The 23,676-nt window shown below is 38.7% G+C and overlaps 1 protein-coding gene across 1 annotated transcript in view; it reads right to left on the minus strand.

Moving 5' to 3' along the window:
- The window catches only part of CNTNAP2 (contactin associated protein 2), a 1,494,727-nt gene that overhangs the window by 472,814 nt on the left and 998,237 nt on the right, over positions 1-23,676 (minus strand). Inside the window, exon 13 of the mRNA XM_088799852.1 lies at positions 10,713-10,913. Within this exon, the coding sequence (XP_088655978.1) occupies positions 10,713-10,913 (201 nt within the window). The remainder of the gene's footprint in view (positions 1-10,712; positions 10,914-23,676) is intronic.

Consider the following 23,676-nt stretch of genomic DNA (forward strand, 5'->3'; position numbering starts at 1 on the left):
TTTATCCATAAAGACACGTGTGATCCAATGCTCATTGCAGCTTTATTTACAGTGGCCAAGACATGGAAGCAACCAAAATGTCCTTCAATAGGTGAATGGATAAAGAAGTTGTGGTATATATACACAATGGAATACTATTCGGCGGTAAGAAAAGATGATATAGGAACATTTGTGACAACATGGATGGATCTTGAGAGTATGGTGCTAAGCGAAATAAGTCAGACAGAGAAAGCAGAGAACCATATGATTTCACTGATAAATGGTATATAAACCGAAAACAACAAAAGAACAAGACAAACAAATGAGAAACAAGAACTCATAGACACAGACAATAGTTTAGTGTTTACCAGAGGGTAAGGGGGGCGGGGGGTGGGGGGTGGGAGATGAGGGTAAGGGGAATTAAATATATGGTGATGGAAGAAGAACTGACTCTGGCTAGTGAACACACAATGGGATTTATAGATGATGTAATACAGAATTGTACACCTGAAATCTATGTAACTTTACTTACAATTGTCACCCCAATAAACTTTAATTAAAAAAAGATAAAACATAAATAAAACAAAAAACAAAAAACAAAACAAACAAACAAAAAAGAATGCATTTGTAGATATTGGTTACACTCATATCTAAAAAGTTACTTTAAAACACTTCAAAGCCAAATATTCATTTTTAAAACTACCTACTATATTAAGTCACCTTTTGCTGCCTTTTACTAGTGTGGATAATATGTATCTGGTGATTCCAAAATTCAAGTCATTTGTGAAAGTCTGTGAGATGTATGTGCAATGATTGTTCATGTGGGACGTGCACATTTCTGCTTTGGTCAACATTATTCCATTAATACTTCTTATTTTTACATTAAAATCTTATGAGTTATTCTACCAGTTCTCTTTATGCAAACTCGTAACTGTGGTTAAAAGAGCTAAAACCTCTGTCTGCCCATGATTATGGGTTAAGATTCATTTAGTAGACTTCAACATTTCATAATATTGGTTCTCCTAATTTTGTTGCTTTGATCACCTGACCATTTTGATGTTTTGAGATAAAACAAAGTAGAAGTTTTTGGTTTCCAGAGACCTTCACATGGCTGCCTCCTAAGAAGAAAAATCCATTGACGTTAACATTTGGGCTAGCTAGATTGATATGACTTTATAAAAATCATGAAATACTTGATATAATCAACAGTCTGGCTGGACAGTGCTGCAGAGCGAGCCTGTCTTTTCCAGTCATTTCTCCCTGTTCCCTCTGGCCTTGTCCTCCTGCCCAGGTGCCCAGGGCCCTTCCCGTCACCCCACCCCTAGCCTGCAACCTAAGTCCCCTCCCTCCTGTCATGTTACGCAGTTTCCTCTCTTCCTCCCACTTACAGGAGCAAACAGAGTGATTTTATGTTATTTTTTTCAACAGAAAACAATTCTCTGCCCCAAGTGAATCAATCTCTACATATACCAGTGTCCCAGCACCTGTCCTTCAAGCGCTGACCACTCACTGACAGACGGGCCATCTCTGCCCTTCCGCATTCTAGTGGGATCTCCGAACAAACTGTCCACAGCAAATTGAAAAGGTAAGAACGCAACATTGGGCTCATTGCATGTGTTAGGCTTAGGCATGCGAGTTTCTTCTGAAAAGATCAAATAAAGGGGAAAAAAAAGAGACATCAACATTTTGTTTCGTATCTTACGTCTGAGAAGAAGGGTATAACCTTTTGTAACATTCTTCTCTTTCATCAATATACAATTCAGTTGCTCTATTTGAAATACCCTGATATTAAAAGCATGAACGTCGAGTGCTCTATAGAAAGAAAAGCATGTTTTTTATTTCTTTCACATCAAATGTTTTTCAATATGGTTCCAAAAACATTGTCATCTAAACCACAGTTTTTAATATACCTGTCAGGGCTAAATCAGGAATATTGAAGAAAAGAAAAAGGTAGGGTTTCAAAATGACGTTTTTGCAGCTTTTATAAAAGTCTCTTTTGGCCTTACTGCTTAACAAAACAGCTTCAGCCTTCACTTTTAATTACGCTGAAAGCACAAACTAATGCCACAGTTCTAAATTCAAAATTTCCCAATTGACCAGCTTATTAGGTGGCCCCATTTTCTCTCTTTCCTGCTCCCTTCACCTCCCCTCCTCCCACCCTCTTTTCTTTCTTTCTTTTTTTTTTTTTTTTTTAACATTTTAGTAGAAAATACATGGGGTATAGAGACATATAAGCCTAGATTCTAATCTTGGTTTGGACTCCCAACATCGCATTAGGTGACTTAATTAACCCTTCTGAAGTTAAGTATCTTCAGTTATAAAATGGAAACAGTGATGTGTAACGTACAACGTTTTGGGGGTGGCCTGAATGAGTAACATATGTAAATGCCTGTGGTAAGCACTCACTACTAATGGCACTTTCCCTTCCTTCATTTATATCCCAATCTAATTTGGGGATAATTATTTTAAACTCTCATTTATCCAACTGTAGAGATGACAATATAGTTAGCCTGAATTCCAGATCCAATACCAAGAAAAAACAAGTCATCATTTTCTTTCAGAGAATTTCAGATATGGGGTAAAGGTCAAAATGGCTGTGGCATTTTCAGTCAACTGACACTTTGCCACATCATAAAATCTTCCCGGAAGCTGGTTCTGGTAAATTGTAGGCAAACACTACAGGGTAACAGAATCCAGTTGTCATTTGGGTGACCTAGTATTTCAGAGAAATGTGATCACTCACTGATGGAAAAATAACTTGGAAAACATACAGTCTTCGAAATAAAACTTATGTGTTATTCCATTCATATGCAATTGTATAAACATGAGTCATTTTAACTTTATTTCTCTGAGCTTCTTAACATTACCTGTACCTCACATGCCAATGGGATTTGATTCAATTATAAAAATTAAAAAAGAAAGAAACGCTGCAAAAAATAATGTTGATGGGGCGATAGAACTCTCTAGCAGCTTTCCCAAGGTTATGCATATAGGGTGTCCTTCTTTGGCTCAATGGAAAAGCCTCCCTTTGGGCACAGCTCTGAGTGAATACTGAGTTAATAAATAATGCCATATTCCTGGTGGGCACATGCCATCTTGGTTAAAATGTGGAATAAAGGTGTCGGCAGTTTTTTTTTTTTTTTTAAACAACATAGAGAAAAGAAAAATCTTTGTCTTTGACTTATCTTCCTCAGTCAAGTTGATCTACTTGATTCAGTCAAATTGCCACTGGTAAAACCACATATAAAATGATATTTTTACTTGGCAATTTGACACCAGGCTCAAATGTACCCTCATCAGACATGAAGAGATATGAGAATGAAAGATCCCTCAACACCTCTAACTGGTCGAGCTCACCTGTCTCTGCGGACACAGAGGTACATGTTGCATAGCTGAGGGGATAAATCATCGCCACTCTGGGATTTCTCAGTTGTGCATTCAAAAAATGATCCCCGCTGGCTGTGTGGTCAGTTTTATGTGCTAACCTAGCAAGGCTGCAGTGCCGTCACTCATCGGAATGCTCACCTAGGTGTTGCTGTGTAGGTATTTTGTAGGTGAACTAAAGTCCTTATCAATTGACTTGAAGTAACTGTGCCAGATAATCAGGACGAGGCTGATTCAATCAGTCCAATGGCCTTAGGATAAAGCTGAGGTGTTCTTGAACAAATTGCATCTGTGGACAGCGGCTACAGCTCCTTCATGAGCGCTCCAGGCTGCCTTTCCTGACAGTGTGCCCCGATTTTGAACCTGCCTCACCACGACTCACTATTGTGTAAACAAATTCTTTGTAACCAATTGCAAAATACATCTATATATCTATATATATCTATATATCTATATATCTATCTCTCTCTCTTTCTCTCTCTCTCTCTCTCTCTCTCTCTCTCTCTCTCTCTCTCTCTCTCTCTCTCTCTCCCCATATATATATATCTTTTACTGGTTCTGTTTCTCTGGTTGAATCCAGACTAAAATGGTAGCCAACAGAGCTCTCAACCCCTCCCTCCTCCCACTTCTGAGCTTCCCCAAATAACTCCTGATCTTCCTTCCAGATGTAACCTTTGCAAACAAGGGAGGAGGGAAGACGTGACGCAAAATACACATGACAAAATTTTAGAAATCACTACGATTTCTAGATTTAGTCCATCTTTTACCCAAGATGTATGAGTAAAGTCTCTTCAGTTTTTATAAAGGTCACATACAAACAACTATTTCTATTATCAAAAGCTCAGTCTATTTTTTAAGGCAAATGCCTCATACAAAGTATTATGTTTGCCTTCCTTGTATTCTCACAGCACCTAGCAGAGTTTTTTGTATTCAAGAAATGTTTGCTGAATGAATAACTCAACCATTCTTAAGAATTACTCTAGATATTTCCAAGTGATTTTTATAGTAAAACTTTGATTCTTTTTTTCAGTGTCCTGGTTAGGAGAAGTATATTTGAACATGATTTACGAAATCTCCTCAATTAGGTGTCTCTCATTTTATGATGTCATTAAAATGGATAATTTGAAAGATAATATACAGACAAGAATATTTCTGGTTTAAGTGCATGGGAAGACAATTTCCAAATGCTACCGTGATATAGAATCACTTCAAAGTCTCCATTCAATCCAATTTTAATCATAAAAACTAAGCGACACACGTGGGTACTCACAAAACAAAATGGCAGAAATAAAAAAGAGTCTTCAGCAAGTTACAGAAGGTCAATATTCTTCAAAGTCTCACCCAAAAGCTCAAAAAGTTGGCAACATGAAATGTTAAGTATCCTTTTAGTAGAAGTAAGTCAAGCTTTGCTCCATAAATTTTACCTTAAGATTAATTTACTATTCGGAAATACTGGACTTGATCAAGGGTCACTTGGCGAATAACATTTCTAATCATAGACAGAAAAAGTAATCGACAAGAGGGAAAATGTTTGCCACAGCGGTTGAAGACATGGGGTGGGGACAGACCCTGCTGGGGTCAGTTGTAGCCTCACTCGGGTCACAGGGCACTGACCTCTCTATGAGCTCAGTTTTTTCAGTGTGTGGAAATGGTTTACACCGTGTTTCCCCGAAAATAAGACCTAGCCAGACAATCAGTTCTAATGCGTCTTTTGGAGCAAAAATTAATATAAGACCCGGTCTTATTTTACTATAGACTGGGTCTTTAAAATATAATATAATATAACATATAATACCAGGTCTTATATTAATTTTTGCTCCAAAAGATGCATTAGAGCTGATTGTCCGGGTAGGTCTTATTTTCGGGGAAATAGGGTAATCAGATAGATTTGCATTTGAACCCCAGCTTTCCCACTTCCAGCTCTAATGGCCTTCACAGAGTTTATTTGCCTTTCTGAGACCTATTTTGCAAAATGGAGATAATAAAATCTGCTTTGCATAACTTTGGGAGTTAAATGAGATAAAATGTCAAGAACAGTATTGGTCAATAAAATTTAATGTAAATGTCTACGCTTTCTCCCTTCTCAGAAGAGCAGGTGTTCAGTTTTTTGTTTGTTTTTGTGTGTGTTGTACCAAGGCAAATTCCACACTCTTTTCTCTCCTGGGCCCTATTATATTCCTTTTCTGTTTCATACCTTTAACCTCATTCTTTCCACTGCCTCCTCCATTTGTAAATTTACTCATAACTCCCTCATCCGTAAAAATATCAAAAATTACCAGAACCTCGCTTTGGCTCTACCTTGGGATTAAGCAGCAATTCTATATTTAGCCATCTCTCTAGCATCAACGTTTTTGAAAAACTTCACTTACTGTTTCCTTTTCCCATTCATTCTTCAGTGGCTCCAACCACCAGACCTCACACAGGAGCCTCCCATCAGCCAAGGATAGGGCCTCGCTTCTTTTCTAGGACGTCTCACCATGGATCACATCTTAGTTTTCTTTCTTTTTTGTTTTGTTTACATTTTTACTTGTTTGTTTATTGTTAAACACTCATTTCCCTTAGCTTCCCCATTCATTACAAGACTTTCCAAATGTGATTCTCTTCCTAGGGCTCTGATCATTACTTTTGAGTCCCTTAAGCCAACTCCTTCAATCACTTTTATAAATTGATGTTTTCTTTCCTTCTGTGTTGTTGTTTTGCTCCTCCCATGAACTCTCTGAGACATCTGATGGAGGCATTCTAACTGTTCACAGTCATCCACTTTATCTCTATTCCAGGGTACATGGGAAGATTGCATTTTTCCCTTCTCTAAAGTTACCCCACATACAAACAATCATGAATCCTGTTGATTCCACTATCTGAACTTTTAAAAAAAAAGAAGGACTCTTTCCTCTTAATTCCCAGTGAACCTTCCAGTCATCCAAACTCATCTGCACTCCTGAGACATTGTGCCGGATGGTCTCTTGATACAAGCTCTGCCCTTCATCCATTCTGTTCCCTACCTCACAGCCAGATCTCTGCCTCCCTCCACTCAGAACCATTCCCTCACCCTTCCAGTGAAATCCTTAACATCATGCAGAGTCTCTGGATTGAATTCCTCAGTCTCCTTTCCTTTCTCTCCCTCAAGTTCTCCTCCAGCCATTCTGAGTTCTCCATTACCATCACTGCACGTTCTGACATCTTCAACCAAGAATTCATCCTGCCATTTTTTCTTAGCTAACTTGCATGAATCCTTCACATCTCAGTTTATACATCATAATTGCTGATATACAAGAAATGATAAATATTTGTGGGTTGATTATCTCATCCATTATTCCAGTTGAGACTTTCATCGACTCCTGTCCATATTGTGAAATAACCTCTATTCTCCTTGGGACCATTTTGTGCCTTCTAAGTACCATGTCCTCTGTGAAGAGTCTAGTTGCCTGAGTGGGGAATTTAATTTTCTAATTTTACCTTTTAGTTATTATCATCTTCCTTACTTATTCCATTTAATTGTATCCTCCAATTTTAATGCCATTATTTAACACAATAACTAGATAAATAATTCGTCTTTTGATTAGTATACTGACTAATCACCATAAATCTCATTTACTGAAAATTCTAATCTTTAGTTACAGCTGGGCCATGTTTTTATCTATGTTGTTTCAAAAGTTAAACATCATGATTTCTTGCAATGTGTAGCACAAACTTAGAAAATTTACTTCACCAAAGTTTAGAATTTTTTTTCTAAAAACAGGTTATAAGTTACAATGCCAGAGTCATGTTTTCTTGTCTTTTGGATGCTACTAAATCACAGTTTAGTATCATGAAAGTATATTGAATTTTACACAGCCTACTTTACAGGCAAAATTGTGAACATAACTCTTTTAAATAGATACAAAACCTAACAGTAAACTACCCAAAAGGTCGGATAATTTATATTGCTTCTTTCAACAAAAGAAGCAATAAAACTATGGCTTATGAGAACTAGACTATGTTGAAGAATTAAAAGAAACAAAACACTGGAAAACAATTAAAACAACACTACATACAGTCAGAAAATAGAAAATATCAATTTTATACGTCTACAGTGGAAAAAATCTTTATGTAGGGAACAACTACTTCAGAATAATCTTAAGTAGAAAGTATAATGATCTGTAAAATAAATACCTGACTACAGTGCATCTAAGATATACAAACAAGCATTTTCAAAGCAGGCTACAGGCAGAGAGACACACTGTGTCCATCTAACAGTCTTAGGATTGGCCTTAAGACTTTACTCACATGGGATCTAATTAAACGTTCTCTTGGCATCTAATTTACCAATTTCTAGGTATAGATTTCATTGCTCAATGATTTCTGCCTTTTATCAGTTCAGATATTGTTACATTTGCAGTTCTGGGGGTATAAATATAAAATACTAATATACATTTTTAAGTTTTGGATAGCCCTCAATGGTTTTCTCTGTTTGGGTAGAATTAATTTGTTCATTCCCAAAATGGTATGCCTCATTCTGAACAGGCTCTCCTATGGGATAAAATAACTTTGTTTCATTCCTAGGTCTTTTTTTAACTTGGTTAAGGACAACTTGAATTAATAGTTACATTGTGAGAACAGATACCACTGTAAAGAATGGCAAAATCATTGCTTTAAAATTGATTCCATTTTCAAATTTTGTGTAATAAAAAAAGAGGAAACATTGAAAGTCACATATTACTATGCTTGTAAAAGTTGTGAGAAACCAATAATAAGTAATTCTACATTTGTTAGGTAATGGTATGGTACATTTATCAAAATAAAAATGAGTTCCATATGTGTACAAAATCAACTCTTTATAATAACTATCATTAGACATTATGGAGCCCCAAATGAACTCTTTTGAGTAAGACTCTTAAAATAAAGAATAACATTTTAAGTGCATAGCTATTACAAACTCATTTGATATTCATTTTAATTGCCTTGGCTATAATGAATATACTTTGTATTCCAACAGATGTCACAAGTATGACTGCAGAAGTTCCAATATAATTCAGTCTTAGTTAAGAATGAGTAAATGGATATTTAAAATTGAATGTTACCAGGAAGGAGAAAAGAAAACACAAGTATAGCAGCATTAGCTCCTTAAAACAGCAAATTAAAGATTTTTATTAAATTGTGTTCTTTCTTATTTGGACATATACCAAACACAATAATACAAAAAAACGTGTTGTATCAACCACTCCTTGCCTCAGCTGCTCTACAGATTAGTTAGCCTGGAAAGTAGAAATTGGGAGTGTGAAAAATGGCTCAGAAGATTAGGCTTAAATACACTTCACAATATTTAGAGACTGATCTATGAAAAAAGATTTTAAAAACTCTACTATGCCAATTTATTTCAGCTGAAGGGGCAGTTAATTATGTGTGCCATTTTATTCCAACTGGCCAGACACGTTCTAATATTCCCTTCGTCTTCTCCTACATGGAAGGAGGGCTCACATCTTCAAGTCTGACAGGAGACACCTTCACATCATAAATTACAGGGGGTGTTTCCTGATGTGTGGGTCACAGAATTACCTAGGGATGTCTGTTAAAAGCAAACATCCACGGGCCTCAAGCAAGTTCTAGCAAATCCGAGTTCTGGGAAAATGAGCACTTGGACAGCAACCTGCAAATTCTGATGTGTGCATTTGCTTAAAAACCACTGCCTGGAGGTGGGATGAGGTAATGTTTAGAGCTGTGCATTTTTCATTTCATTCCAATTGGTAAACATTTACGCGGTACCAATGCTATGTGAGTGAACATCGGATACGTACAGGTTTTCCGAAAAGACAAGAAGTGTATGATGCACTCACTGGTTGTCAAAGTACATTTATTAAGTATACTAATAACCTGCAAATGCCTGGAGACGCACTGTCTGAATGTTTGCAAACACAAGACACTGTGTTTATTGTCCAGATGAGCAATTCACTCTTAACGTCAAATCAGTAGTTCTTCCCCCAAAAAGGTGTCTGCAGGTTGAAATGTGTTTAGCTTATTATTAGAAAAGGTAACTGAAGTATTGTTTAAAAACAAATGTATCCTGTTTTTCCTGACCTTCTGGACATCCAGTGTTTTGAAAAGGAAGGTGACAGGCACTAGGGGAAGGACAGAGGGTCTCGATGAGGGAAGAGAGGAATGAACTACCAGACGGGAAGCACCAAAGGCAAAGTGCTTATTTCCTACCTATCTCCCCTCGTGTCCAAACTGGACATTACACTCACTTGAAAGTTGCATTGTACTTTTGAACGGCCACAGCAAAGGTCACACTTATCTGTAATTTTAACACAAGCCTTTGTATATAAAAAACACTCAAATCTTTGCCATGTTGGTGTACTGTTTAGCTTGTTACTCTTCTCTGTACGCTGCTCCCTACGACGCCGCTTCCAGCACCACACTGTTTGGGCACTGAACAGACCAAAACTGGCCTCTGACATGACAACGCCTCTTCCAAAGGTGCAGAATATTAAAAAGTAATCAATACACTACTTACTATTTATTAAGTCCTTAAGTGCATCAAATCCTATAATAAGCACGTAGCATATTACCTCACGAAATTCTCACCATCACCCTGAAAGAGGCATTACGATTCCTATCTGAGGGAAAAACATACTGGATACTGAGGCATGAGTTCAGTGAACTCCCCCAAAGTCACACACCTGAGGGGTCGCGAGGCTGAAAAGAATGACCCTGTGTTTTCCTGACGCAAAGCACATCCTGTATTCCCACTGTTATGCCACAGACTGGGACACTGAGTTTCTGTGGACATGTTGAATTTACTGCCAAGAAGCCCAGAGCGGATGGGTTTTGAGGTAAACATATTTCCAGTACCTTTGAAAGCACCGCTAAAAGTAAACCATTGTGGAAATCAATTGGATCTGACTTCCTGAGACCAAGCGATACTGTTCAATGACTACAGACAACAAAAAGCTCTAAATTCTACCATGATTCTGTGTGCCGCTTACCTGCGTAGAAGGCTTTCATCTTTACATTAAAGACAACTAAAGAACTCAAAGGAAATGACTCAAAAGTTCACAAGGAGATCTGGTAAACTTTTACCCACAGCAACTCCTGAGAATTAAGCACCAGACACCCTCTGACAAACACACATAGGCACATACATTGAAAATCTGTAAATTTAAAACAACGGAATGTTTGTTTCAAAAAAATCATACTTGCTTCGTGTCATTCCCCAGGCAACAAACCAATTTGACTTCTTCACGGCTGCCTGCAATTCCCAGACTGGCCTCTGAGATCACACGGCCCACCACGGCCCACCTCCCGTATTGCCCAGGTAACTCCCAGCACCCGCTGAGACAGTAAGTAGCAGTAACATCCCGTGCTCAGCCTACCTGGGGTGTTCAGCAGCCTGGACATCTTGCAGAAGTAGGAGACGTACTGCTCACAGTACTCGGCGCTGCTGGTGATGGCGCTGATTTGCTCCATGGAGGCGCTGTACAGGAGCTGCGTCACCGAGTACTTCTCCGGGCTGTAGCCCACCACGGTCGTCTGCATCTGCAGGTCGTGAGACACGATGGTCCACACTTTGTCCTCTGTGGGGAGCAGAATGCCACGGCAATGGGTGGTTAGCATGCCCATGCTTCTGCAAATGTCACACAAGTAACTGAGCTATGCTTTCCCTGGTGTTTCTCCCTGCACTGATGGAGAACAGACGGACGGACGGTCCTTCTTCAAGTAACCGCTACCATTGTCTCACATCTGAGTTCCACTTACAAAGTAGAAAAGTAATATATTTATTTTTATGAAAAGCAAAAGCTAGCTCCTGGAAACGACAACCCATAGCCTGCGTCCCTGGGTGAGGCTCTCACGTCCCCAGCATGGAGTGTGAGGCCAGTGTGTTCCGAGTCCCCCTGACTGGGAACCCTCACTCCTCTGCGAGAATGGTACCAGCTCCTTCCTGGATGCATGGTGCCCTCTCCGGCCTCTGGGTCTCTGTATATGCTGTTTGCTCTATTCACAACATGTGTCCTCATCCTGTCAACAAATGTGCTTTTCAACCTGACCTTTCAGGGAAAATTAGACAGTGCGCTCTCGTTCTGTGACTGAGATACTTCCCACCTGTCAGGTGATGCCCGTGAGGAATTACCTTGGTGTCCTGGCCCCTGACAATTCCAGTGTGTGAAAGGAATTGATGCGGCTGTAAGATTGATGTGGTTACACTATTGGGTCGGTGCAAAAGGTTTAAAAGGTTCAAAATAACTGCAAAAACCGCAATGACTTTTGCATCAACCTAATAAAACCTGAAGCGGAAACCTCACGATGTAGCCATGAATCTGACACTGCTCAAAGCCTTCATGTGGCACCGGTCTTGTTCAGAGTAAAAGTCTAGTTTTTCAAACAGCCGAGGGCTCCATGAGCGACCCCTTCTGTGCCGCTGTTCCCTCTCGCCTGGCTATGCTTCTCTGGGCTCATTTGGTTCCGGCCACACGGACCTCTGTGCCTTCCTCAAACCTGTCAGCAGGTCCCTCCTCGGAGCCCTGGCACTTGCTCTTTTCTCTGTCTGGAGCCATCTTTCCTCAGATGCTCTCACCACCCAGGCCTTCGCCTCCTCCAGGCTTTGCGCCAATGCCAACTTCTTTGCGGAGTCCCACCTAACCCTGCACGCACGTTCGCACACACACGGCTGCTTTCTAGCTCCTGATCCTGCTCTGTTTTTCTCCAGAGCACTTATCTCCATCTTAATGCATATTTTAATTAGAATGCAGGGATTGTTTTCAATGCTGTATGCACAGTGCTTGGAACAGCGATTGGCATAGAATCAGTCTTCAAAAGTATTGGTTGACTAGAAGAATGAATGAACAAAAGATAAACAGAATGCAAACACGTGGTCTAGGAACTTGTGGAAACCACTTCAGTTCACTGTCTGGCTCTGCCATGACTATCCCGACCGACTCCCGACCCTTCACTCCTATAAGCAATGATTTCCCTTTATCCATAACATGAGTCTATAATAGAGTGCTTTCCACTATGCTCTTCAATTGATTAAAACAAGTTCAGTTATGGTGTCATGCTGCTAATTTTCTCCAGGACAATTATTTTTCTAGTTTGACCTTCGGCCTGACCAGAACGGCCTTTCTTTAGCACCTCTGATCCAGCAAAGAAGCAGCAATGTACTTTAGTAATTCTGTCACTGTCTTACACAATTCTGACAACAAACGGATTTGTCATGTATATCCAGACCTGCAGATTTACCTTCACCTAATTAAAGATCCATTAATTAAATTAGGTGAATTTTATCTCTTTTGTGTTACAACCAGCCTCTGGTGTAGAACTCTCAAATGTTTGACATCACTTTCTTTTCTTTCTTTTCTTTCTCTCTTTCTCTTTTCTCTCTGTCTCTCTTTCTCTCTCTCCTTCCTTCCTTCCTTCCTTCCTTCCTTCCTTCCTTCCTTCCTTCCTTCCTTCCTTCCTTCCTTCCTTCCTTCCTTTTTTATTTAAATGCTTACCAGTAACCTTGTCCTGTAGCAATATGCCAGAACTTGCTCTCTGTAACTCATGATGGAACAGCATTCTAACCTGACACTTCTTTAAAGGCTCAGAAGCCCCTTTATACACAAAAGAACGCTCATCGGGGCAAACATAAATGAAGTAAGTAAACAAAATGGTCATCCATTTATGGTCTGTCAGAAACTTTAAACACATTCATCAAATTGATGAGTCTCTAACATTTTGCTCCTAGTGACTTCTTGGCCCTAAACTCTACCTCCACCCATCTCACCACACACATTTCAGTATCAAACCCCTGTGCTATTGTCTTTACACAGTTTGCCTTGGACAGCATGGGGGTTAGGGGGGGTCAACCCCACATACAGTCGAAAATCTGTGTGGAACATTTGACTCCCCAACACTTAAATACTAATATTGTGTTTCCCCGAAAATAAGACCTAACCAAAAAATAAGCCCTAGCATGATTTTTCAGGAGGACATCCCCTGAACATAAGTCCTAATGCGTCTTTTGGAGTAAAAATTCATATAAGACCGGGTCTTATTTTCGGGGAAACATAGTAGATTACTATTGACCAGAAGCCTTACAGGTACCATAATACCATAAACATCAATTAACACATATTTCGTATATGCATTATATACTGTATTCTTATACTAAAGTAAGCTAGAGAAAAGAAAATCATAAGGAAGAGAAAATAAATTTACAGTACTTATTGAAAAACATTCCATGTATAAATGGACCTGCATAGTTCAAACCCATGTTGTTCAAGGGTCATCTGTATTTGTTTTATAACCCACTCATTCAACAAATATTATTGAGTCCCTACTGTATGACAGATATGGGTCTAGGCATTAGGAAAAGCACAGAGAAAAAAGCATTCGTAAATGTTTGCAGCTTACATTCTTACATCCTAGTGGGGAAAAATATAATAAGCAAAACATTAAAATTATATATATATATATATATATATATATATATATATATATATATATATATATATATTTATGGCAAGCGATAATGGTGAGGAAAAAAACTAAATCAGGGAAGAAAAAGAATACAATGAGTGTATGGGGACTGCATTTTTAAACAAAGGGAACCATAACAGCCATCACTGAGAAAGTGACATGTGAATAAATAAGGTCATTATCCAGCAAACCAGGTAAATGGGAAAAAGTGTTCCAGACAGATGGAATACAAACACACATGTTCTAACTCTGGAGTATTTCTGGTGCTCTTCAGGTAAGAGGAGGCAAGTAAAGAAGAAGAGGATAGACAGCAAGAGTTGAGGTCAGACATGTAATGGGGAAGGCAGGCTGTAACCTTAAATAGGATGGAAAGCCATTGACTTTGGAAGGGTTGGAGCAAGTTAAAGTAGCATGCTTTAACTTATTCTTTCACATCTATTCTTTGCTTCAATAAAATTATATTTCAGAAAGGTATGAGAAAAGAATGTATATACAGTTGGGGTGCCAAAAAAAATGTCTACAAGTGGACACTTTGGTCAACGTTGCTCAAGCAGTAGTTCGCCGTAATCAGAAGTGTCTGACTCGCCACTTTGAGCACCTCTTGTTACTGCAGAAGTCAAGCATGACTTGTATTCATGTTTTGTTATCGGTATATATTGATTATTACAGTTTTAACACAGTTTTCCTTTCTTGAAATGTGTATACATTTTTTTGGCACCCTCTGTATAACTTTATAAATATTTAAAACTTTTTACAGTGTCGTGGAATTATACAAAGTAATATGCAAGCTCTATTTTGATGGACTAGCACGAGTGTTATGTTGATGTATTCTGCAAATTATTTTTTAATGCTTGCATATTATACATTGCAATGGCTCCTTTCGAGACATTAAATCTTAAATGACAAACAGATACTAACAATTTTGCAGGTATCTGGCATCTAAAAGAAAGAAAGTGGCATGCTGTATAGATATATAGATTTCCCTTTGCTAGTCCCATAGTCAGAACATTAAGAATGGTATTCCCATATTCCATGTTTATATAATATGCATTATCAGATACATGTGTATGCAAATAGAAACTACCGTGTATGCCAAATTCGAAATTTCTGCCACTGTTCCATTTTCATGAAGAAGCAACTGATAAACTAGTATATTTCAAATACTCTCTTCGGATTAGTGTGTTATGAAAATGCTTTTGTGATTACTGAGAGCTTAGCATTTGTCTTATGCAATCACATATTTAAAATTTTTCACGTTGTATATTGTTTAAAACGCAGCTGATTTAATGATATGTTTCAAATACTGAGACCCGTATAGAACATATTATGGAACATATCCCTCTCTGTGGCAGTAGTGGGGTCTTCAAGGCTACCTGGTTTAGTTATGCTGATATGAGTACCTTAGAAAGGTGCCTCTGTTATCTCTACCAGTGGCTCAGTACCCTTCTCCTATCTGAAATTCTCAAGTAATTCCCTTCCTGAGAACTCAATTCCTTGCATGGCTGGAGTTCTGACCAGGGATTGATAAAGTCAGGAAATGACCGGTGAAAAAAAGCAAAGAATAACTCTTTCCAGAAGATAACCAGTTCTTTAACCATGTCTATGCTATTTTTTGACTCTGTTTTATGTTATGCAGACAATCTGAAGTACACGTCATAGAGCAGGCCTATACATAGCACATTTTAATGAAAGTACAATCTGAGCTAAGTGCAGTGGAATTTGTTTTTTGTCTTACGCCCTCTGCACACGCAGTTAAGTGTCTTTGCTTTTTAGACAGTATCACTGTACTGGCTAATGCCCAATTTGCTAATCTGAGAGTGTTTTTCACCGTTATTCATATTAACTCTGAAATGATCTTTAAAAAGAAGGTCATTTACATTGTGAGCTACCTCAATTTCAAATGGTACCTAAAACTTGTTAGATAGGCATGACCAACATACAATGCATACATAGTACAAACTCCTTACGGTCCTATTATCGATTACTCTAGATCTCTCTCACTCTTAGAAAAACACACCAGGAACTGAACCATAATACATGCTTCACCTAAGATTTTTCCATATTGCTATATGGAGAATCCTAAGATTTATCATATTTGCTTGCTGGATAAAACTAGTGAATTCAGTTTGGTATATCCTTAAATTTTTTCCTCTATCTTTATAAACTGCATTCCAATAACTTTGTGGCTTTCTTTGGACATAGAAATCTTAATGGCGGTTACCCTGATTTAGTCAACCAACAACTGAACTCAACTATGAGCAAGATAAGAGCAAGGATCTCCAATGAAATGCTATAGCATTAATAAAAATTGCTTTTTCAAAACTTAAAAATTTGCCGCTTTAGAGGAGTACATAGCCAAGGGAAGAAGCCTACCCATTAAAGGAAGCCATATTTTCATGTGAAAAAAAAAATCTGAATCCCAATAATACCAATATGGCATTTCAGAGAGCATCCATTTAGACTTCTGCTTAGAGATTAAGAAACCGAGAATGAATCAGAAGTGATAAATGCCTTGCCCAAATGAAGACAAAGAGTTACGGCAAACTGATGGAAACTTGGTCTCCTAATTCTGGATGTGGTGCTCTTTTCACTCCATATCTCTTTGGCTCAGTGGTGATAAGCTTGGTGACACATCCGAATTTTTATTGTCTTTCCTATAGCACCCCACTAATTTTCAGGGGAGAGGGGAAACATACAGATACTATTTTAGACTTTTTAAATATTATTTTTGTGACAACACTATGTAACCTATTGATTACATCAAGAAAAATGTCCTCAGACAGTATATAATCCAATCATGCACACGACCATCTATGGAGCTCCTGATGTTTCAGCATTGTGGCAGGTTCTGAGGATGTATGAATGAAAAGGACTTGAGGTCCTGTCCTCAACAAGCTTGGAGTCCAGTGGAGGTTAGAAAACATTAAGCCTGAAATTACAAATTACAAGCCAGTGCTAACACAGAGATGTACAGGGTCTGGGAGTTCACAGAGACCATCCACATCATGCCGCTTTAGAAAACCAGGAAGGGACCAAGCGGACATGGCATTTTCAGGGAGTCATGAAGGTTGAAAAGGAATGAGCCACAAGGAGAAGGTGATAAGAGCAATTTCATTCTTCTTGTAGCTTAGACCAAATACGTTGGAGACAAAGAGGATTTAGCGGATGGGATTTGGATGAAAGAGAAATGGAAGGGTGTGGAACAGAGAAGTAGAAGATTCCAGAGCCTTAACAATCGTGCATGGGTTGAAAGATCTAGCACATGGTCATATGTGTGGGTGGTGAAAACCTTTGGAAATAAAAGATTAACTCGCATTTTTGAAAAATGTCTCTTTAAGGCTACATATGACGAACCCATAGCTAATATTGTGTTCAACAGGGTAAAACGGAAAGCTTTTCCTCTAAGATCAAGAACAAGCCAAGCAGACTAAGACCCCGGATATACATAGGCCTTGATTTTATATTAGATGTTACATTTTGTAATCTGGGTGTTGTATGCAAACTAGAAATATCTCATATTGAAACAAACAATGAAGAGGTACCTTATTTCATATAAACTTGACATGAAGATCCAGCTTTACCAAAGCAATCCTCTAGGAAATAGTGGTCATTTTACGTGCACTATGTAGGCTTGACGGAATAAGTCACAGGATAGTTTCACAAGTAGTTACTGCTCCCGTTATTTAAAGTATTATTAATTTCTACAAAATTGTGTATCATCTGTAAGAGGATCTATTTGAAAGTTTCCTGAGTCATCCAGGGAGATGAGTTAAAAAACCATAAATCTTATAGATTATTATTTTGTTTAGAAGGTGTCTCGATAATGATAATCCCACTGACATAGTTTAAATTGTTAGAAATGTGGTGTCTCATTTTTCTCTCTCCCCAAACACACAATGTGTGAGCATCGCAAGCATCTCTGTAGCTGAGACCCTAATATTAGAGAAGCCGCTTCACCACGGTGGGTGGTGGCAGGTTGAGCCATTTCGCTGTGCTAGGGACGTATGTATGCGGCTCAGGTAGCCGCGCAGGTAGCGTAAGCAGCTTTAATCACGTGCAGAGAAGTAAGGTATGTACAGCAGATGGAACCTCTGCAGGAAGCACCGAGGAAATGAGCTGAAAGTACAGATGATGTTCTGCAGGTGGTGGGAAATGTTGATTATTTTTATGCTCAGGATTCCAGCCCAAAGATGGATGGAGTGCTGTGAGTGAGTATAAGTAATGGTGGCTCATTCTCATCCACCTGTAAAGCAATTTTGAGCTTATGTGTGCTTTTTTCCTAGGATGACATCAGCTCTTTTCTGGAAAGGAAGATATTTGTTCATGGTTTTGTTCCATTGCAGGGATGTTCAAATTCTTGTACAATATGGCTGGAGTTACTGACTGCATTATATCAATTCTTAGACAAGCTCATCTTCCCTTTCCTTTCTCTGTCACACTGTGGGGAGACGTAATTTGTGTATATTTGATAGTCAGGAGTGGCAGTGAGGACTCTTCTGCCCTGTATAGCAAGTTCAAGCTACTCTTTGATTATTGTTATTGTCGTTAGAGTTTGATCTGAATTAAAACTGGGAGACTAGGTAAGTGTCATCTTGGATCAATGACTGACCATTCCTGTGGACCTTTAAAGAGAACACTTATTTCTTATGAATTAAAAATACTTTTAAATATATTGCACATACTTGGCTGAAAACAGCAACTTTAGGTGTCTGTTCCATTGCCCGGACCTCTAACCTGTGGTCGGAATATGCCAGGTGCTCAAGGTTAGGGCCTTTCCTTCGGCAGTTTCCTCTGCCTGGAAGGCTGGTCCCAGATGGTCTCAAGGTTAATCCCTCTTGGTCTTGAGACTTCTGCTTAGTCTTAACCAAATGGTGTATTCTCAGGAGGCCCACCCCATCAGGTCTATTTAATTTACAACTTACTCTGCCCCTTCTTTTTTCATATAGCACATATGGCCTTCTAACATAGTATACAATTTACTTATTTGTTCTTTTCATTTTGTACTATCTGCCTCCCCTACCATTTTTCTCATAGACTATAAACTCCAGGATGCCAGAGAATTTTTTAGAAATAAATTGTGTTTACTAACGAATCTGAAGTTCTTAGAATAGCACCTTCAGTCTGCAGAAATTCAGCAAATACTGTGCTAATAATATACCTTAACCCCTTTCTTCATTTGGGTCCAACGACCCTCTATCACTATCATTACTGATTCCTATAAAACACCCATTTGAAGTGTAGTTCATGGGTTATAGACCCCATCAAAGAGCTCTATTATGTTAAACTTCAAAAAACAAACATGTAGAAAGGCTGTATAGGTGAAGCAATTGCAGTGACATTTGAAATTATAGAATCCTGGTACTGTACTCGTCATGTTTACAAGATATTAAACGGTAAGGATATTTAAAAGAGCAACACAGAATTATGTCTGAGGTGCAAAGTGCTTCTTAAAAACACAATTTTCTTTCCAGTTTGAACAAGAAGATAATAATTATCCTGTGGTAAGTGTGTGTACGTCTCCTTAAGGGGTGAGAGTGTCACGAGAATAGGGGCTGTTGTTTACAAACAAGTTGTTTTATTCCCAGCACTGTTTCAGGCCTGGGCACACGGAGACAAATAATATATGCGCAATGCCACCAAAGAGCTAGTGGGAAGAGGGGACACAAAATAAGTAATTACAGCACAAGTTTTATAACTACTGATTTTCAGGCAACTTCCAGAATAATCCAAGTCATGAGGTTTAGTATAGAAATCACCAACCCATTTATCACCTACATCAAATCCTTTAACACATAAAACACTTCACAATTTTCTAGTATTGTACTTCTACTATTGTACTATATATATATATATATATATATATATATATATATATATATATATATATATATTATTGTAGGGGAATTTCCTTTTCTGGTTGCACTTAGACGAAACCTAAGTAGTAACAGGCTAACCTGAGAAACTATATTCTTTTTGAAGTTTCTATCCAAAAAGCTTTGATGTTTGATGTAGCAGGAAACATACAATTGAAACTGATAGTCTGATTCACTATTAACAGGATAGCATCTTAGAAACCAGCCCTTGCTTTCATGTTGACCCCAGCTCACATCCTGTCTGTCCCCCGAAACTTGGGAGGATAACAAGTGTCCTAACAATTTACCTCTTTGGGGGCACTAAGGGCTGTGGGACAAATGAATTCCCATTAGTGGATCTGTGGCTTTTCCTCCTTCTTTCTCCCAACCCAGACACCTGATTTATATATATACACACACACACACACACACACACACACACACACACACACACACATTTATTTATTTATTGATGATACAGATAACATTTATCACCCTGGAAGAAAATCCCCCAATAATCAAATCCTCTAAGTATAGAATTCTCCCCATTCATTCAGTTTCCATTCACCGAAGCAGCCCCCTTTGTGGGCCACATTAGCAAGACGGTCTGACAGACGATATCACCTCACCCTAGAAAACGGGACCAGCTCGCCTTACGAGGATATCCGTCTTGTGTCCATGTTGCCTCTTCGAATGATCTTCCAAGTCTCTATAAAACTCATTCTTACCCAAAACCCCTGGGAAGGAGTGTTCCACTCACTGCCTGTGAGGCACTGCCCTCCCCCGATCCACAGATTGTCCTTCCTTGAATAAGGACACCAGACACCACACTAAGCTGTTTTAGTTTTGTCATTTGACAGGCGGTAGTCAAAAACAAAACAAGTAAAGGTGCCCAGCTCATTTATCTGGAACCCAAAGAGACACAGGTAGAGTTTAATGTATAGATAAGGTGTAGCATCATTTTCCCCAAATGCAAAGCTAACAAATCTCTGGTCTGGAAACTACAAAGGCTCTGCTGTGTTGGGTGAAACTGTTCAAGAAAATGAATCAGCTCTTTAGCATTTTGCAGGAAGACAATAAAGTGACTATTAAAGTCCTCCTCTCTTTTTTTTTTTGCCATTTCAGTATGTTGGCAACACCAAGGTGATTAATTTCTAAGTGATGGTTCTTTCTGTGGCCTAAAGAGCTACCTGTAAGTTACGTAAAATGAGACAGTACACATTCTAAGTATTATTATGATTATTAATCAGGAAAGTTATTTTTGAATTGCGCTAAGAAAAAAATCATCTAAGATTTGGATTGAGGGTAGGGATTACTGTAAATCCTTAGGGGACAGCTTGATTTCGTGCAGCAGACCCACAGACCTGGAGGTTTGACTGTCCCTGTTTGATTTACTATTATGTCACTATTATTTATGTTAGATAGAAAGAAAAGAGGGAGAGAGGAAGGGGGGAGGGAGGGAGAGAGAGAGAAAGAGAGAAAGGGAAAGAAGGAAGGAGCTATCAACCAAAAGATCATTGAAACGGACAATGATTGAAATAGTTTATACTTGACTATCTAATACAGCTTAGAGGCAGTAGGGATGGTAGAAAACAATGCTCCAAAGGTCAGATGAGGTAGGTCTTAACTCTTCTACTAACTGGCACTATGAACTTGGACAAACCACTTGACATTTCCAGACCTTCGTTTCTTCAGTAAAAATGTGGTATCAGACCAAATGGTTTCTACAGCCACTTTCATCTCTAAAAGCTGAAGATGTCATTCATTCATTCGTTCACATTTGCTTAAAGAAGCATGAATGGAACGCTGTGCTGGGCATAATGTCTGCTGTAACTCATGCACAGAGAGTGGATGAGCAGCCCACGGGGCGTGTTTCTGAAGGCCTCAGGGTGAGCCATACATGAGGCTGGTTTCCAGAATAGGCTTGTGCTGCTCTCTGCAATGTCATGCTGCTGAACGCCAAATGCATAAAGAAAAACGACCTCTTTGTCCCTAAGCTCGGGCGTAATAAAGCTGCTGGATTGGTTGGTTCCATTATTTTCTCTGGGATGACACTGCTCGAGAGCCATGTTGTCTCCCGGAAAGCAGCAGGGTTTTCTGAGAGGTAAACAAGGTGTGCTTCCTACTCCAGATGAAGAAAGGAGAAGCAATGGAGTGGGTGGGCAGGGGGAGAAAAGTGGCAGTGTCCAGGTCTAGAGCAGTAAATTAGGCTAGAACATCCTGTTTTTACCCCAAAGTAAGAAAGGACGGTGACTACTAAGATGATGTCAAAAAGATTTAAAAACCAACTTGACGGTTCTCCCACTGACAAAGATTAGACAATGTGATTGAGCAGTAACAGTAACTGCAGTCGCTTTGAGTCCATGAAACCAAACAAGCAAACAAACCCCAGGCAGGCTTCACCGGTCACCTTTTAGACTGTCAGGAATCAAATTTGTTTTTAAAACTTGTAAATAAAGGAAAATAATCAAATATTTTCGTATAAAAACTTAGGATGATCAACTACCGTATTTCCCCGAAAATAAGACCTACCCCGAAAATAAGCCCCAGTTAAGAACGTCAGCCAGACGGATGCATTTAGTACGTTATGACCATGTTCCAGAAGAAGATAATATGCCTTTATTTGAATAAATGTAGATTGTTGTACATGAAAAAATAAGACCTCCCCTGAAAATACGCCCTAATGTGCCTTTTGGAGCAAAAATTAATATAAGACCCCATCTTACTTTTGGGGAAATACGGTATAAGACCTGGTTTTATTTTGGGGGAAACACGGTAGTTAATTAAAGAGGAAAAGTTGTTCCTTATAGAAGTAGTCCAAGTATTTGAAGAACAAATGATGATAAGATCAGAACATCATGATTTTGCAACCACTAACGCTTGCACTAATGGTCATCAATGGCTGCTCACACCACAAAAGACAACTAGACATTGTGGGTTGCTCACTGGAAGGACGCCCCACTGGCTGTAAAGTATTATTGGCAAACAATTGCACCACGAGTCTGATCAAACCTCTAGACCACTGGTATCAGTTAATAAGACTGTGGAAAGCACAACAAGGCAGAAGATTTGGTTTCTTCCACAACTAAATTGAAAGGAGACAGAGAAAGAGTTGGGGTGGGGAGAGAGAGAGAGACTGGATCTATAAATTAAAAGACGTAAGAAACAAATCAACAAATCAGAGTGTGGACTTTTGTTAGATCCTAATTCAAACAAACTGCACACAAAACAATTATGAAACAATTGGGGAACATTAACAGTGGACATTTAAAGATATTAAGGAATTGTGACCAATTGGTTTTTAGATCTGATAATGTGATTGTGGATAGGCTTCTCAAAAAAGAACCATAATCTTTAAGAGATACATGCTAAAGTATCCACTGATGTCTGAAAGTTTCTTCAAAATAATTCTATGGGGGGCCGGAGAGAGAGGTACAAATGAAACAAGATCATCTGTGAATGGAAACTTGGTGAAGCTAGGTAATGCTACACAGGAATTTGTACCGTGTTCTCTAATTTTGAATGTTTGGAAGCTGATCACCCAGCAGAGAAAATACATGCTTCTAATAATAATCAAGACATTATTACAATTTATATTCATTTTACAGAGGGATTTTAAAGCCTCTTTTCTATGTTAAATAAGGGAATGGCTATCACATGCATATCATTATGAGCTATAAACACTACCCTTACATTTTTAGGAAGTAAAAAATGATTAAAATAATTAATGTACAATTACCAAATATAATTTAGAGACTGTGTATTTGTTTTGGAAACACAGTAATGAGAGAGAGAGAGAGAGAGAGAGAGAGAGAGAGAGAGAGAGAGAGAGAGGAGGATTGCCAGCTTCCTGGCTTAAATGAACAGGTAAATGGGAGAACACATTTTTGCTGGTGGAATGACCAAAGTTTCCATTTTTAATAAGCCAGATCTGAAATGCCCAAGAGACAGTTAAATGCTGCCATCAAGGAAACAAGTGTAAACATCTGGGACTTAAGAGAAAGTTCACAGTCAGGTCGGAGCTGCAGCA

The sequence above is a fragment of the Rhinolophus sinicus genome, chromosome 8 (genome assembly GCF_057876585.1).
Source record: "Rhinolophus sinicus isolate RSI-liver-muscle chromosome 8, RSI-T2T, whole genome shotgun sequence".
NCBI classification, from domain to species: domain Eukaryota; kingdom Metazoa; phylum Chordata; class Mammalia; order Chiroptera; family Rhinolophidae; genus Rhinolophus; species Rhinolophus sinicus.